The 19,000-nt window shown below is 38.2% G+C and overlaps 1 protein-coding gene and 1 long non-coding RNA gene across 3 annotated transcripts in view; one reads left to right on the top strand and one right to left on the bottom strand.

Annotated features, from left to right (window-relative positions):
• ngef (neuronal guanine nucleotide exchange factor) overlaps window positions 1–17,819 on the top strand; it is a 47,170-nt gene extending 29,351 nt beyond the window's left edge. For both annotated transcript variants that reach the window (XM_076735875.1, XM_076735877.1), the window contains exons 10-15: window positions 8,111–8,200; window positions 12,276–12,439; window positions 12,770–12,928; window positions 15,129–15,208; window positions 15,293–15,397; window positions 15,554–17,819. In XM_076735875.1, coding sequence (XP_076591990.1) covers window positions 8,111–8,200; window positions 12,276–12,439; window positions 12,770–12,928; window positions 15,129–15,208; window positions 15,293–15,397; window positions 15,554–15,774 — 819 coding nt within the window. In that variant the 3' untranslated portion in view covers window positions 15,775–17,819. The remainder of the gene's footprint in view (window positions 1–8,110; window positions 8,201–12,275; window positions 12,440–12,769; window positions 12,929–15,128; window positions 15,209–15,292; window positions 15,398–15,553) is intronic.
• On the bottom strand, window positions 17,476–18,670 carry LOC143323793 (uncharacterized). The gene is made up of 2 exons (XR_013077413.1): window positions 18,430–18,670; window positions 17,476–17,859 (listed from the first exon to the last, which is right to left on the bottom strand). It is a non-coding gene; the product is annotated as an uncharacterized LOC143323793 (long non-coding RNA).
• Window positions 18,671–19,000: the final 330 nt, after the last annotated feature.

Below are 19,000 nucleotides of genomic sequence, written 5' to 3'. Positions count from 1 at the left end.
AGGCTGGATCTGATGTCCTTGATTTTGGTTCTGAAGTGGTCTGCAAAGTTCTCACAAAGAGCGTCTGATGGCATGTTAAAAGCTTTATTAAAATTTGTGCTTGTTGGGACTTCCGGTATGGCGCAACAAGAAGCAGCAGCATAAGTCAAAGGCTCCCAGATGGTCGCACTTCCCCCCTTAACAAAAACCAGCTACCTAAATCACCAAGTGAAAGTGAAGACACTAGCGACAGCACTAGCTACCACGCCGAGCACGAAGCTATGGAGGCTGTTCAAGCTAATATCATCGCCGAGATACAAGCGGTTCGCTCAGACATGAAAAAAGAATTTACCGACACAATGGTGCTGTTGAAGGGGGAATTAGCAGATTTCAGAGGAGAAATTAACCAGAAGCTAAGTGCTATCTTTGCGGACTTAAAGGCAATAACAGACAGAGCTGAAGAAATGGAGCAGAGAGTGGCGGACATGGAGGAGTGGAGCGCGGAATCCAGAGAAGTACTCTCCTACACCCTGGAGCTTCAGGAGAGCATCCAAGCCCACTTAACGGACCTCGAGGCACGGTTGCACCGAAATAATATACGCATCCATGGTATCCCTGAGGAGGCCGAGGGGGGCGACATGCAGGAATTTCTTGAAAAGTTCATTAAAACACACCTGGCCCTTCCCGACACCTCCCTCGACATACAACGCTGTCACTGGTCCCTCGGAGCTAAGCCACCGCAGGGCTCCAACCCAAGGTCCATCATCATTTACTTCTTGGAATATAAAACCAAAGAGCTCATCCTCCGCTCCGCTTGGAAAAAAAAGGAGATCCACTATGAAGGTAGACGAGTGTTTTTTGAACAAGACTACCCGACCGAAATAGTTATGAAAAGAAAGGCTTATTCCACCTCCAAAAAAGCACTTAAAGAAAAAGGGATCCGTTTTCAGACACTCTACCCGGCTAAACTCAAAGTGTTTTACGACACCGGGCCAGTAACCTACAACAGCTCTCAGGAGGCAGCGGATGACCTGAAGAAAAAAGGCTTAATCCCGGATACCTGCGGAACCGAGACCCACGCGGAAAGTACATCCACGTCGAGAAGGAGACAACTCCCCTGGGTAACAGCAGGTGCAACAACACGCCGGAGCCGAGACGTAGGCCTGCAACGCATCCGGGAGAAGCTCAAGGGGTTCAGGCGAGAGGACGACGCTAAATGAAAACAACCAATTATTATAAATGACAGTGCAACTGTTAAAAAAGATCGGTAAGATTATACCCTAACGCCAGCTCGGACTGCGCTGTGAAATATAAATACAAATTAGGCGAACTTTCCTTTCTAAGCTTAAACTGTTGACTGCAGCTGGGAACTTATGTTGTTTTTATTTTATGTGCACTGCTCTGATTTCTTTAAGTCAGAGATGTCTGTTTGCACTGAGAGAGGCCCCTTCACGGTTAAGGGCTTCCCCTCCCAAGCCAGAAGTTGAGTTCACACTTCAGAGATGGAAGTCATTATCATTGGATGTTTATATGTTAAGTTTCATTTTGATTTGCAGACAGAAGTTACAGTGTTCAGGTCATCCAGGGATGTTTAAATGTTCAGGTGAATCTTTTTCCCTTCTGTACTGTCAGAAATGCTTCATCAACATTATAATGTAATCACACTTAATGTGAATGGGTTGCATAATCCTATAAAGAGAAGTAAAGCGATTGCCAAAATGAAAAGAGAAAAACAAGATATAATTTTCTGGCAAGAGACACACCTCTCCAGTGGTGAACATGAGAAGTTACGAAAATTAGGATTTAAAAATTCATATTACTCTTCATTTGAAAAAGGAAATGCAAGGGGTGTAGCGATACTAATTTCAAACAAGGTAAACTTCCGGTTTTCCTCACAGATCAATGACAGAGGAGGATGTTACTTACTGGTCAAAGGTCTAATTGATAATAAAGAAGTTACATTATTGAATGTCTACAGACCACCAGGAAATGATAAACAGCTGATCAAAAAAGTCTTTAACTTAATAACTACGGAAACATCAGGTGTCTTGGTGTGTGGGGGAGACTGGAATACTCAACTTAATCCCTCCATTGACTCCTCAAATAAAACAAAAAGAATAAGATCTGAAGCAATACATATTAAAAAATTGCTTAAAGAATTGGGTATGATAGACGTATGGAGGGAGTTACACCCACTTGACAGACGCTTTACTTTTTTTTCCCACCCTCATTCTGTATATTCAAGAATTGATTATTTTTTATGTTTAATTCTGATCGTCACAGGATTACTAAATGTAATATCGGGGTAAGGGATATCTCTGATCACACAGGGGTATATTTAACACTGCATCTTGACAGTAGGCGCAAGGATACATTGTGGAGACTTAACACTAATCTTTTGAATGACCCTCAATGTCAGAAATATGTAAAGGGAGAGTTTCAAGAATATATGACCCATAATGATGATGGCGCAGTGTCTCCCAGCGTGCTATGGGATGCTGCAAAAGCTGTCATTAGAGGTAAACTTATAATGTGGTCAGCTCAGAAGAAAAAGGAGAAAGAGAAACAAATTAAGGATTTGGCTGAAAGGTTAAAGTTTCTGGAGAGTAAACATGTGGAACATAAGGACACTGAAGTTTTAAATCAGATCCAGGATATAAAACAGACTTTAAACAACTTATATGAAAATCAGATAGAGAAGAGAGCCAAACTAATTAAACAAAATTTTTATGAAAATGGTGCTAAATCAAAAAAATTACTTGCTTGGAGAATTTGCAAACAACAGGCCGAGAGATTTGTACATAAATTAAAAGATCCCCAGACCGATAAGCTGTATCATGAACTGGAAGACATACAAACCTGTTTTGAAAAATATTACACAAAATTATACGCTCAACCTCAGGCAGCTGAGTCAGCAGCCATATCAAATTTTCTAATGTCTTTAGACTTACCATCTGTAGGAACAGCGCAGAATAAAATAATAACCCAGGAGATAACAGGAGAAGAAATAAACAAGGCTATATCAAGATTAAAAACGAATAAAATGCCAGGTGCCGATGGCTATCCATCGGAATGGTATAAAACCTTTAGAGAGATTATAATGCCAGTTCTCAAGGAATGTTTTAATTATGTTCTTCGGGGTGGGGAGACTCCATTGTCCTGGAGAACAAGCCGTAATTTCAGTAATTCCCAAAACAGGTAAAGATAAGACAGAGTGCAGTTCTTATAGACCCATATCCGTTTTAAACATGGACTATAGATTATTTGCGTCAATACTTGCAAAACGTATGGAAAATATAATCCCAGATCTGATAGATACAGACCAAACTGGTTTTGTACAAAACAGGCAGACCCACGACAATGTGAGACGAGCCCTCCACCTCATTGATCATATGACAAACAGTAACATAGAATCTATAGCTATTAGCCTTGATGCTGAGAAAGCTTTTGATTCCGTTCGATGGGAATATTTGTATTTGGTTCTTAGACGGTTTGGTTTTAACAATCAGGTAGTTGGATGTCTGAAATCCCTATATTGCTCTCCTACAGCCAGAATTAAAATTAACGTGAATTTAACTAAAACTGTGTCTCTTGAGAGAGGGTGTCGACAGGGATGCCCCCTCAGTCCCACACTTTTTGCTCTCTTTATCGAGCCACTCGCACAGGCAATCAGAGAAGACAGTGACATAACAGGTATACTGATTGGAGATACACAACACAAGACCGCGGACGACATTCTTGTGACACTTACCAACCCTAATGTAAGCCTGCCTACATTATTGTCTCTGCTCAGAATATTTGGTTTCATACTCCGGTTATAAATTGAACTTACAGAAAACCCAAACTCTTACTTTTAATTATGAACCACAGGAGAATATTTACAGATTGTGCAACTTTAAATGGAAAGGTGACAAAATCAAATACTTAGGAATACAAATACCTAGAGAGCTATCTGCCACCTATGATTATAACTATACTCCCATAACAGCCGATATTAAAGCTGATTTAAATCGTTGGTCTCTGTTACCAATGAATATGTATAATCGATGTTATAAAGATGAATGTATTACCCAGACTGCTTTACCTTTTCCAGTCACTGCCTGTTCATGTCCCCCCCAAGCAATTCAGTGAATGGAATAGAATGATTTCAGTCTTTATTTGGGGAAAGCAAAGGCCCAGGATTCGATTCCAGACATTACAGTTGCCCAAGGACAGAGGAGGAAGGGCTTTACCTTGCTTAGAAGACTATTATAAAGCAGCGCAGGTACGCTTTTTGGTTTGCTGGTGTGATCCTACATATGATGCCAAATGGAAAGACAGAACAAAGTCAAACAAATATACCTCTCCAATCTATACTGGGGGACAAATCTCTCCTGAAGAAATACCTTGACAAATTAACCAAATGGACTGCAGTCCCCTTAAACATTTGGTATAAAGAATTTAAAGACCCAAATTTTGAAATGATGAGACATCACTTCGAAACAAATATTAAAACTAATGGAGAGAAAGGAACAGGTTTGATTAAGATATTTACTGATGCATACAAAGGCAACTCTAAAAGGAAATTGATCTCAAAGATTTATTCATCTTTACAACTGGAAAGGGGTCTTTCCACTTTGTATGTAAAATCAAGGTGGGAGAAGGAAGCTAACATAGCACTGACTGAAGACGACTGGTTAAATATATGTAGGACAATGTGTACAACATCAAGCTCTGATTATTGGAGGGAATATGCCTGGAAAAACCTTTTAAGGTATTTCATAACCCCAAAGATTAAAAAATCGCAAAGCAACAATCCTGAACAAGGTCAGTGCTGGAGAATGTGTGGTAACATGTCAGCTGGTCATTTTCACATTTTTTGGGAATGTCCAATTATTTCTTCCTATTGGACAGACATAGTGAAAGAGATTAGATCTGTAATCAGCTCAGAACTTGTTTTTAATTTCAGTATTATATATTTGGGAAATGTACCAACTGGGCTGAAAAAACAGGACAGATACCTGTTACAAATACTACTAGCAGCTAGTAAAAAAACAATAACCAGAAAATGGCTGAACAAAGAATCTCCTACAATCCTTGAATGGATTGAAATAGTTAACGAAATCTATACTATGGAACGTTTGACTTTTTCCTTGAGACATGCTACTAAGAAAGGTGAAAAATATTGGAAAAAATGGAAGTCCTATTTGAACTTGAAATTATTTTTGTATACGTATATGTTTGTTTGAAGAAATATGACATCTTTCTTTGTATTTCTCCTTTGCACAAGAAGAATGAACTTTTAAGTTGTGAAAGATTGGGAGATACCTGCCCTGGTATGGAACACTCAGAACCTACATTAAACAGAGCGAAGGATCTAAAATCCTCTAGGACTCCAGCTGGCACACACGGACACTAAAGACTCATATATTTTGATAATGAATGTAACCCAGATTCATTCAATCTTTTTTTTCACTTGTTACGCATTCCTTTACACCTGTGATGACCCTGTCTGTTTTTTGTGTTGTTTTTGTTGAAAAACTAAATAAAAATAAAGTTTAAAAAAAAAAAAAAAAAAATTGTGCTTGTTAAAATATCAAAGGTGGAGAAGAGGAACCAGGGAACTCTGTGATGAGTTGTGAGAATGAGAAGTTCTTGCCTGTTTAACTGCGTTATTGGAGGTTTTGAGCTGTTGCCGTAAAGTTTCAATGGACTGTTAATTTTGATTTCCTCCATCTCCTCTCGGCACTCCTGCAAAGTCTTTTCAGTTCATGTATTTTATCATTGTTTCTCCACAGGGGTGTAGGTTTTCTTTTCGTTGTTTTGGTTAAAAGTGGAGCTACTGAGTCGAGAGTGGACTTCAGTTTGCTGTTAAAATTGTCAATGATAAAATCACAGGGTGCAGGTAAAATGACAGCAGGAGTGCTCTGTAAAATCTCAATAAAATTTGCAGCCACTTCAGAAGTTAGGTAGCGCCTCCTTACTGTTCTCACCGCTGGGCCTCCCGCTGGTTAAAACTGGTGATGTTAAAAAACACACGGCAGTGGTCAGACACAGCCAGGTCGACAACAGAGGACACACCAATGGACAGGCCATGGGTTATGACCAGGTCCAGGGTGTGTCCTCTGTTTTGAGTTGGCTGTGTGACGTGCTGCTCAAAATCTAGATGATGTAAAAGGTTTAAAAATTCTCTGGATATTGGATCCAAGGTGTCATCGACATGTAGATTAAAATCACAAGTTATTAAAATCCTGTAATAAGAGGTGTGAATTATTGATAAAAGTTCAGAGAATTCACTGATAAAAGAGCTAGAGTTATGGGGTGGTCTATATACAGTAATGCAGAGAATAGGAGGACTGCTAAAAACAAGGGCGTGATGCTCAAACGATGTGAAACTGTTAAAAGACACTCCATTAGAGGTCACTGCGTTATTTGCAATTGATGCAGTTCTGCCTCCTTTTCTACCCCCTCTAGTAGAAAATAAAAAATTAAAATTTGGTGGGGAAGCCTCGGTGAGAACAACAGGTGCATCAGTGCCAAGCCATGTTAAAAGAAGACAATCTAACTTACAATCTAAAATCACATCATTCATTAAAAAAGTCTAGTTTAAAAGAGAGAGCACGTTCAGCACCGCCACGTTAATGTTAGTGCTGAACATGTGCTCATTGTAGTGAATAGGTGTGATGACAGTGTGTGTGCGTGGTCTGAAAACAGTCCTGGGTTTGTGAGATCTGTAGGAGATTATGGTTGGGATGGTGTGGGTGGTGCTGTGCGGTACTTCTGTGGGTGGGGTGGGGTGTGGTGTGCGTATGTGTGACGTACAGGTAGTCAATCATGTGGGTATGATTGAACCGCGTGTTGAATGTTACCTGCTAAAACCGAGCTGCCCAGTGTACTCGGATGAAGTCCATCGTGGCGATAAAAGGAGGGGCGATTCCAGAAAAGGTTGAAATTGTCAATAAAAGCCAGGTTGTGTGATGTGCAGGTGTGCTGGAGCCAGGTGTTCATGCTGAGGAGTCTGACGAACTGCTCAGCACCACGGGAGTGGGTCAGTATGGGCCCGCTAATGAAGACCCTCCTTCCGCATGGCTCCAGGAGGAATAAAATGATTGATGCCATCATAACTTTATAAAGTTGTAAAAGAGCAGTGTTTTGGTGTGTGACAACCTCCTTGGATTGTATGTTATCATCTCACAAGTATCTGAAGCAGTACACCCCCACAATCTAGTGCCTTGCCTCTGCAGTCCACATGCCAAAGTATCCTTGGGCAAGATACTGAACCCCAAAACTGCCCCCGATGCAGTGCCATCAGTGTGTGAATTCATATGTATGTCGCTCTGGTTAAAAGCATCTGCCAAATGATTAATTGTATTGCAATTGTACATCTCAAAGCTTTCTTTTGTTTTTTTCAGTTATAAATTCATTTGGAAGTCAGGTGTGATTGATAACCATACCATGATGTTGCACCCTCTCCAAGTTAAGGTTAACTTAGAAGAACTTGTGCTTGGTTGTGTTTTGTGATGTTAAAGCTGTGGCACCACAAAGCTTGCCATGTTTCACTGTGTCTTTACCCTGGATTATGGAAGAATGGGAAATTAGTTAAGAAAAGTAACTTTGATTTGATATGAGAGATAGAGGAACAGAATTAAAGATAAAAAGTACTATCGATTAGAACTTTTATTCACACATACATGTGCAACATAAGGCCACAATCAAAGGTTCACTGGGTCCCACTGTAATTGCCAGAGCTCAATTGTGTAAGTAGAGTCAGCAACTGATATCAAAGCAGGTTATACTGCACTGTGCATTGCCCTGCTGGACCAGACCAGACACTCATAGATAAAGCCCAGACTCCCTGACATGAATTACAAGTGCAGCCAGTGTTCCCTAGGAACTGGGGAACAGTTCAAGGAAGTTAGCCCCATTTTTTTGAAGAAAAGAAAAAAAGAAAGAATGTGGCAAATGGAATTTCTACAACACGAGTTCAGGTAGATTTTCTTTTTAAAATCAACTTTAGTGTTTAAAGAAATGATTTTTTTTTTTACATTTCATAAAAATGAGAATAAAACTCTATAAATATATAGAAGAAGAAACAATATTATATGATGTTTCAAGGTCATGGACTGATGGTGTATATTTGTGTCTTCCTCAGATTGTGAAAGAGTGTAATGAAGGGGTGCGAAAAATGAGTCGCACTGAGGAGCTCATCAGCATTGAGAAAACACTTGAGTTTAAATCCAAGGTAAATTCTTATTGTCTTGCATTTCCTCTTGTAATGAAGTCACACAGTTTTGTTTTCATGATGGCACATGCATGGTTTGTGCCCATGCTATCTTGATGTGGCACCAATGTTTTTGTTTTGCTCATCCATTTGATGATGATGCTACTCGCTGCTGTGCTTATTGCATTCGGGGACCACTCGGAAGAATGTGTTAGTCTCTTATATAATGTTATATAATATTATTTTCTTCTTTCTATTGCTGAAACAACTAATTGCTTTTTTGTATTCATGAATTGTTTTGTGGGCCAGATAAATCGGTCTCATAGTCCATATACAAATCCTCTTAATCCAGGAGATTAAGGGAATGAAGCAGATTTGTTCGGACTATGGCTGTGTCTCAATTGAGAGACCACTTTCTTCATATCTGGGGTTCAAGAAAATAATGCTGTCCCATTCCAAAGGTCTGAAAAATGTGTCTTTTTTTAAAAAAAAAAACAAGGTTTATCCTTTACAGTATCCCACAATCTATTACCAGCCATGGATATTTCCGGGTGTGAAGATGGGAAGTACTGCACAATTGCTTCATATTTTTCTGCAATTTTAGAATATACTTCCTGGTATTTTCAATCAGATCATCTTTAGATAAGTAAATATGTCACATCAACAAGATCAATTAAAGATGCCTCCTATCAGAGGATGGACTAACAAATGAAAAAAAATCTCAAGTTTGCATATGCAATGGAGGATGCAAGTAAACACAAAGTGGACTTGCACAGCATGAAAGAAATTGTTAAACAGAACCATGCACGGAATCTGTGCACAAGATGGCAGTTTTGGCAAGTCCAAAGACTTGGCAAGACAGAAACAAAGAAATGCTACAGATGTGTTGGCGGGGGGGGCAAGCCCTGTGGCAAGAAACTAGTGAGACGCGATCAAAAGAGAGGATATTTGAAAAGAAAAGTGCACTAAAAATGGGACTGAAAACATGGTAAGAGAGCTAATTTTCTGAAAGAAAAAGGGGACAAAAGCACTCATAGTAAGTACACTAAATAGTGTTGCTGGAACATGCTAGAATTGTGGATCAAGGACAAGTACATGGTACCTCCACCAACAACCAGTGTAGTGGGAGAAGACACAGCAGTGTTTCCTCTAGGATTTTTTTCAGCAGTGGCGGCAGGCTCTCTGGGGAGCCGTGGCGGCATAAACAAATGACACTTGACTGCAGATTTTTCTTATTTATTGAATGGTTGATAATTGCTTTTTAAAGGCTGAATGTAAAAATAAAATAAATAAATAAATAAATAAATAAATTAAAAAATTAAATAGATAAAAATAAAAACAATAAATAATAATTTCTTGATGGGGCTGTAGACTCAGTGGCAAAGTTTGCACCCAGGCTCAGAACAATTAATTTTTCTGGGTTTTTTATAGAAGAGCTCTACGGCTCAGAGGCTGCACCATCACTTTGCTCTCTAGCTCCTTCACTTGTCTCTCCCCCTGCTGTACTCTGCTCTCCTTCACTTCCTTCAATTCCACTGCTCCTCTCTGTCTAATGTTACTTGTGTTATACGATTACATCAAACATTAATGTTAGATAATTTACACTCGCATCACATCTGATTACAAGTGTAGACACAATTTTTTACCTGACCATCGTCACTTATGAGTCAGTAAAAGGCTAATGATACCTGACTAGTGTCATCTTTATCAGCTGTCTTTCTCTTGGAGAAATATTTGAACAAGCTCATCTGAAAATGCAGTCAGCAGTTACATCATGGCGTGTAGATATTAGCTTAATGCTATCAATTAGTTTACTCACGTTAGCGACACTGAGTTGGCACCAGGCCCAATTAACTTAAGCTACCGATATGTTACCTAACGTTAGCTGGCCATCGAATGTCTATTTAACTTGTAAAATTCTATTATGAGTGATCTTAAGCTAATAAGTCTACCTTTTCTCTGGTAAGTCGCTGCCCTACTTTCCAAGACAACACTCCTCTGACTCTCTGACCTGGTGCCTGGGTGCTTGACGTGATGTCACTTTCAAGGCCGTGCTCTCGCGAGTAATTAACGTCTCTGCTGCGAAGCTGGAGACATGCGGCGGTGGTGTATTTGCGACAATACAAAAAATAGTAGGCAACAAAAAAAAAATTGAAGGAGTGGCGGCTAGGATTTAGGAATGGCGGCCCGCCACTCCTAAATGAATGTAGAGGAAACACTGTACAGGTATGACGAGAGCAGGGGACAATGTTCTGCATATTGTGAAAGACATGAAGGAAGGCAGTGCAACTGGTGGTTCACCAAGTAAGGAGTGGTGCCAAGCACGACAAAATATGAGACCACGACACAGTATGAAAGATTTTTAAAGGTGATTTAATTAGTGTCTACCACAGTTTAACTACGAACAAGCCAGAGACTGAAATGGGAATTGTGTTGATATACTTGGGGAAAAAAACACTTTTATCTGGGGCAGCCAAATGGTTAAGGTACATACCACATATACACAGCATACTCACTTCAATGCCAGCCAGGGGCCATTGCTACATGTCATACCATTGCAAATCACAAGTCAAAATCCCTTTAGTGTTATTATTTTGAGTGCACATTAGTAAGATGAACAGAAAAACAGGAATACAACTACAATGAAGAGTTTAAAAAAAAGAGAGAAAAGTAACTGGTTGGTGAAATACTCTTATGTTATTTGAGAGTCACAGACTGATACAGGGCAATTTAGATTTAAGACAGAGGGGACGTGACGAGATTTAAACAAGCTATTGCATGCTGTGACCAATAGATGGCTGTAGTGCTGTTGGGCAAAGGTAATGATGACCCACACAGAGTATACGCCTGTCAGACATGAAGATGTCGTGCCTGCCATATTGCCCATGTTGTAATGTAGTAATGTTAGCAAACTGTGTTGTCAGTAATAAGGAAAGAAAGTCTTCCTGCATATTGAATGATATCCAAAGATGTTACAAAAAAATCTAAATTAGTGGTTTGTCACAGACGAAGAGAAGTAGAAATTCATTTGCTATATGGAAAAGAGCAGTGTGGTATTACTGTGTTTCTAATAGAAGCCATTTCTCACTAGAATTCCCTGTATCATTACAGTCAGAGTGGCCAGCTTGATACCAACTCTATTTACTTATTACTTTACTGTTTTCCAGGAAATAAAGTTTTGTTTTTTTGTTTTTTTTTCCTGACATGTCCAGAGAGAAGTTGCATTTGCTGCCCCTGTATGTCAATAGGAAATGGCTTAGGAATGCCACACACCATGCGTTTCCTTTGAGATCCCAAATCCCTTCTGGTCCTGACTGTGTTTTTAACCTTGGAATGTTTTCTGGACTCAAATAATGCACGTGGTCGGCAGAATGAATGGAACTAAATTTATTATACAAAAATCCTTAAACTGATAAGTGCACTCTTAAGGAACACTACTGGAGGGGTCGAGGCTGAGTGAGGTACTGGTTGTGGCTGGAAGACACTGAAAAAAAGGGAAAACATTTAGCGGAAGTCAAAAAAAACAAACATAATTAACCAAAGAACTATCTCAGGAATCACAAAAGGAATTCTGAAGAAGTTGTCTCAACAATACTCACACTAACAAAAGCTATTACACACGGTAGGGATTAGGATTGTCTAGCAACCACTGGAGGAGAATGCCAGGCTGAAACCCTGTTGGTCTAATGAATCTGATGTACAACAGGTGCGCAGGTGAGAGCAGGGAGTGGAGAAAACCACGCCTAGCCTCAGACAGACAGGGGAACAGACAGACAGACAAATAACATGAAGAGAAAGGAGAAAAAAAAATGAGGGACAGACACAAAGGCTAACAGACTGTACAGTACAGTAGCCTAATATTTTTCCTGTATATAGTGCTAGTAGTGCTAACCTGTCTAATTGTGGCCATCATGAAGATTACTTTTGCTAAAATGCAATTGAGGCTAATGGTTTTCAGTTTTAAAAGACTTTCAGAATTTACAGAATCACTGAGTAATGAAATTATAAAAACAGACAGTACACACCGTCTTCAGCCAAGGAACTATAAATCCTTACTTTATTCCCCCACGTTTTTGATCTTTGTTTACCCATATAGTCTGTGCCCATCATTTCCCACTCACGCTGGTTGCTAAAGAAGGGTGAAGTGCAGCTAATGGCTGGACCCAAGAGCACAAGGACCATGAGGAGTCGCAAGCTCTACCAACCAGTCTACTTGTTCCTTTTTAACAATCTGCTGCTGGTGACCAAGCGCAGCTCTAGGTAAGCTTTTTTTCATGTATTCTCTCTGTGAATTCTAGTGTTTTAAGAAATGACTTGTTTTTGGCAGTCTCTTTATACTCAGGTGCGAGTTAATTAGGTACACCTAGCTAAAACTACGTTTTTGGAACATTCAACTTCATGGTCATTTTGGAGGATGTAGTTTGTGGTACTGTTGAACTGTATTGTGTGTGTTTCTCTTATTTAGCCTACTCTTATTGACACAAAAATGGTGGACAAATAATAAACTGAGTGTATGTTTACATTCAAAAACAAATCAGTTGATTACTGCACTGAAAGTGGGCAATATTAATTCAGTCAACTTGTTATCAGTGGGGACAAGTTCCAGGTTCTTGATTCATGCACACGGGCCATGTTGAGGACTGAAGATCTTGAAGACCAAGGCCAGTTGCTGGCCAATGTCTTTAATCTTAAGTTGCTGGAGAACCAAGAAGAACGTCCAGTCAGTTACATGCTCAAGACCTCCAGTATGTGAGTATCCCAATTAAAATTAGTTTAGGATTCCATTGTGCAGTTGTGAATGAGATGTGGGTAAAAGAAGTGACAGAAAAGAGAGGAAAAGAGGCCAAATGACAAGATGGGCCTCAATCCACCTCAGTCACTGAATGGGTTTATTTGTGAAAGCAAATAAATCCACAAGTATTTTGTGTTTACACATATGTGCATATTGCAAACTAGTAACTACTATTGAATTAATCTGCTGATTGTGAGCACCTCAGGAAGCACTTTTAAAATAAGCAAGCCGTTTAAGCGATGTATTTGTCTATGCAAATTATTTAGTAACGGTATGGCTGGTGCGGATGTGTCAACATTTGGTTTGTGGGTCAGAAGTTCTGTCTAAAAGTGACATTTCCATCTGGTTTAAACACACATATTTACACTGCACCAGTTCTTGGCTGTTTTTGTCTACATTTTTTAACATGGTAAGATATTTTATCATGAGTGGATTTTAAGTTTGAAGTCTCGTGGGCAGGCCTGCAATGAGTGGATGTTGCTGCTGACATAACCCAGCTTTTTTTTTTTTTTAAAGCATGGGAGCTAGCTAATATCAGCCACCACCAACATCACCAACCAGGAGGGAACCAGAGTTAACTAATATGCTTACTGGAGGTTGATCAATTGCAGCAGGCCCACTCTTTGAGCCTGAGTCTCATCCTACTCCTGTGTGTAACATTCCAACTCTAATTTCCACCATAGGTTCACATTGTTACTTCATTTTTCCTTTATTTAACCAAGTAAGAGCAGTTAAAGCTACACTATTTTCTGTTACTACTACTTCTACTCCATGAGCATTTTGTCCCTTGTACTGATTATTCATTATTATTATCATTATTATGTCAAATAGTGCTTAAAAATGTACAAATAGTACTTCAGTTATTTATTCAGAAGCTTTTTGTGACACCAGAGAAGATAAATATAAGCATGAGAGCCATAGCTGTTTACACATTTAATTATATGTAACTACAATTATTTTATTTTGGCCCAATGTACTTAGGTTTTTGTGGCAGGCAGAACAGACAGGGGCAAATTATTTTTGATGGATCAATGACCAATGGAATGGAAACCACCCTTTCTGAAGAGCAGGTGTAAAAATATCACAAATGTAAAAAGTGGCAAAAATAAACATGATTTAAATTTATTTTAGATAAATCTTAATGACACCAGACACAAGAAGCACAGAACAAATATCTTAAGAGTTGCACTGCATAAGTACACCACAATAAACTCATATAAATAGATACATACAACCCTATTGTTAGATTATTATTATTATTATTATTATTATTGGCTGTCAATAATAATAATAATAATGATAATAATAATAATGATGATAATAATAATAATAATAATAATAATAATAATAATAATAATAATAATAATAATAATAATAATAATAATGTATACAATATATGTATAAGACACCAGATAAACAATTAAATAATTATGTAGAGATGTGATTTTGTTGTGTTCATTACAGCTGAATTTGATCATGATCTTACAGATACAGTAATGACTTCACAGATCTGTGAGGTCATTACTGTTTTTATAAGACATGAAAATTTCAGGATTGTTCAGTTTCATAGTCACTTGCAAATTAGTAGAGAATAAAGACAAGGCTGTCATTCAATGTTTTTGTTATTGTCAGCAAACCTCATAAAAATACCAAGCCTGACAATGTCTTAGTCAGTCTCAATACTGACTTCCAAGCTCTTTTGTTCCTACTGAAGACAGAAATCTTTAAACACGACTCACTGATGTGTTTTTAAAGGTACAGCAAACTTGATTTATAAATGCAATTGTTCAACATCAATATGTAGGTAAATGTGATGTTCTGCACAAGTGCATTTAGAATTACAGAAAACCTCAAATATCAGCTAAAAAAACTTTGTTTCTTCTCTCAATTTTTTCCTCACAAAAGTCCAGGTACCAGAAAGGTTTGGGCCTTTCAATTCAATGCAAAGAAAAATGAATGCTCTAATTACTCAATCCAGCATGTTGGATTGAATCAAACTACACAACAAAATAAACTACTGAGTGTTCAATGAATGAACATCATTTACTACATTGTTGTGGCTCACTTTAGTAGTTTTTGGACAACAATGGAGCTTTGTGGAACCGAATAAGTTAGTTTAGTTTAACTGGTTACTAATCAATGGCATCTTGTGGACAGGAGTGATAAGCTTCGATGGATGTCTGCTCTCACTCCTAACCGGCGCACACGCTTTATGTCTACTAGTGCCCAACAACCTGGTGAGACAGAATATCACACCAGCACTGAGTACAGTCCTGCAGCCATGAAGATATGAATTTTAACTATCTGCATATATATATCAGACTCTCCACAGGTGCAGTGTATTCAGTCATACTCATCTCAGGAGCCAGACGAACTTTCTATTGAGATGGCTGATGTTTTGAACCTCCTAGAGAGAACAGACGATGGTGGGTAGAGGTGCAAGTCTGCTTTTATATACCTTTTGAAAAATGAATAATCAAATTTTTAGAGTTGAAATGTTTTGGTTGTGTGTTGTTTTTTTGAAATTTTGTCTTTCCAACTTCATTATCACCTCTGGTCATTCTGTGTCTTCTGTCTTCTAGGCTGGATGATGGGTGAAAGGCTCCATGATGGTGAAAGGGGCTGGTTTCCTAATCGAGTGGTAGAGGAAATCCAGAGCAAGGAGGTCCGAGCTCAGAACCTGAGAGAGGCTTTCAGGATTCAGCAGGCCCAGGAAAGTGGAGGAGGCCTGCAAACTGGGTCCAGGACCGGTTTAAGGGTGGGGAGACGCACCCCAAAAGCTTCCAACTTCTCCAATCCTTAGATTGATTGAAAGGGGGAGAGTGTTGAAGTAAAGCAGTGTATCATTAACAGTGATAAATATCATCATTCAGAGCCATATGCACTAAGAGAGAAATAATCAGGATACATGTGACTTAAATAGTATATACATACTATGACATCTTGTCACTTTGATTTTATCAGTTTGTGTGGTTTTAGATATCCCTGGTGGGGTCTCAGTGATCTGGGACACAATATCAAAGCAAGTTAATAACCTTGTGCAAGCGATGCTGCATGTCTAATATACATGTGTGTTTTGTAGGCCCACACTGTGGTGTGTAATGCATGGAACAAAACTCTGTGTTTGGTTAAGAGCTGTGTACAGGGATGGCAAGAACCCTGAAAGTTCTTGTAAAGGTACTGTTAACATCCCTCAGCTGCATGGGCAAGTTTAAGTGTCTTTTAATGTGTTCGATTCATTGTACTTTCAGCACTGCATTACACCCCACAACCACAACACAAACAGTAAAGCATCTAATAAAATAAATACATAAAATCTAATTGTATCAAACTACTGACTATACTGATTATTTCAAAACGTCTATGAATATTCAAATAATAAAGTAAGTTAAAGTGATTGTCCACCCAAAATGTATCTTCTAAGTGTGACACTCACACACACACACACATACACACACAGTAAATAGATAGCTAAGATGTCCTCCTTATGACAATGAAAAATTGCATATTTCGCATTTTAAAATACAAGCAACGAAACATAATTGTTAAATGATGAAATGAGTACCACGCATTGGACAATCACTGCATAACAAATGTTAGTAACTAATTTTGCATTTACTTTACATTAAAAATAAAAATATTGAAGATTTCAAGAATAAATAATCATATTGGCTATAATTTTACGAGACTATACAATACATAGACATAAATAATCATTAGTGATAGTTCCTAAAGTAAAATTAAAAAAAAAAAAAAAACATTATCCCAATAATTATTTATTTGAATATCTTACAGGGATAATTTGTTCATGTGGCATAGATATATATACGCATACAGAATACATGATTACAGTTGACACCACCACCACTCCTCTGCTGTCCATCATTATGCTCAGTATGTCTGAAACTTGTGGGTCAAATGCAGGTGGCCCCTGACCCCTTACTTAACACCTAGAACACCCTGAAAACCTCAAAATACTTTTTTAGGAAAATTCTCAAAAAAAAGATTATTATTTTCTATTTATTTATACAGTAATCAGAATCAGAATCAGAAATACTTTTTGATCCCCGAGGGGAAATTGTTTTTGTTACAGGTGCTCCTTAAAAGAATAGAAGAGATAAAGAGATTTACATGTATTTACAAAAATAAGTTATATAACAGTGTAAAAAATAAATAAATGTATGACAGAACAGGAGCGACTGCAACAGGCTGCATGCACGGTCGGCGCATGTGCATTTTTATTGACAAAAAAGTTTAAGGACCACAACTGTGCTATTAATAGGCTACATTTCACCTTTGTTGTTCTGGCTCCTATGCCGCATATTAGAAAAGCCTCATTTAAGTCTATAAGCAAAATAGAAATTCCATTATCACCCAAAGGAAAAATATAAAGTCATCCTAAAATACTTATGTCAATAGACAAACAAATAAATACACAAATATAAAGAGACACTGAGCTGAGACTACATTCACTTTTAGTCAGTAGATAATTTCAGATGAAGTCCATTTTTAAACTTCTTCAGATGGTTATCATTTCTTATTTTTTTGTGGTGAATAATTGTTCTCTTCTGTTCTGGAAATACTGTACCTTTAATTTGTCATGCACTAATTTTTAAGCCCATAGTGGTTAATACTCAAAAGGAAAAGCAATTTAATGCCAAATAACTGGAGTATGTTGTAATGTATCAACACTTTGAACAACTATGGATAAGTGTGATTGTAAAGCCTGTGTGTCTTTAAATATAATGTACAGTAATGCAAACATTTGATGTTTAAAGTAAAAATTGCTATAATTGTTATTTCAATTTGTAAGAAGTAAATTATTGTTCATAAAAAACATTAATCAGAGATGAGTCTGACCTGCTGATTTAATTATTAATTATTTTCTCTCCCAGAATGCATATAGGTGTTCTTTTGCCTTTTAACTCCACTGTTAGAGATAAAGCAGACTTGTGGGGACAGGGGCCGTGTGTGTGTGTGTGTTCGTGTGTGTGTGGGCGAGTAATTAAAGGGTACCTGCAGCCTCAAATCTTGCCAAGCATATTAAAAATATAGATATATATTATTTTAATATGATATTTTTTGGACTCTGTGTGTGTGTGTGTGTGGGGGGGGGGGGGGGGGGGGGGGTTAACCCAGAGCCTTGGGACAACAATGTGTTACCAATGTGTGCATACAGCAGGGAAAATAAATATTGAACGTGTCAACATTTTTGTCAGTAAACATATTTCTAATGGAGCTATTGAAATGAATTTTTCACCAGATGTCAATAACAACCTAAGTAATCCACAAATACAAAGAAATCATAAGAAATAAGTCCATAAATTATGCGAAATAAAATGGATGACACAGGCAAGAAGTATTGAACACGCAAACTGAAAATTATTTTATACCAGGTAGAAAAGCCTTTGTTGTAATGACAGCTTCAAGACACCTCCTGTATGAAGAAACTAGTCACACAAATTGCTCAGCTGTGATTTTGGCCCATTTTTCCACACAAACTCTCTTCAAATCTGAAAGGTTCCGGGGGTCTGTTCTATGACCTCTCATCTTCATAGATTTTCAGTTGGACTTAAGTCGGGTGATTGACTGGGACACTCTAGCAGCTTTATTTTCTTTCACTGAAACCAATTAGGAGTTTCCTTGGCTCTGTGTTTGGGATAATTGTCTTGCTGAAATGTCCACCCTTGCTTCAGCCTCAGCATATTATCAAGAATGTCTCTGTACATTTCTCCATTCATTCTTCCTTCAATTATATGCAGTCTGGCAGTACCATGTGCTGAAAAACAACCCCACACCATGATGTTCCCACCTCCAAACATCACTCTTGGTATGGTGTTTTTGGAGTGATGTGCAGTGCCATTTCTCCTCCAAACACGGTGTGTGCTGTGACATTCAAAAAGTTACATTTTGGTCTCATCTGACCTGACTGTATTCTCTCAGTATTGCATCAGCAGCAAACTTCAAACCAGCTTCAGATTTTAGATTGCTTCTGTATTGATCCCAATTTGTGAAACTATTTTACTGCA

This window comes from Chaetodon auriga, chromosome 7 (assembly GCF_051107435.1).
Source record: "Chaetodon auriga isolate fChaAug3 chromosome 7, fChaAug3.hap1, whole genome shotgun sequence".
In the NCBI taxonomy this organism is placed as follows: domain Eukaryota; kingdom Metazoa; phylum Chordata; class Actinopteri; order Chaetodontiformes; family Chaetodontidae; genus Chaetodon; species Chaetodon auriga.
This window is presented reverse-complemented; position numbering and strand designations above follow the sequence as displayed.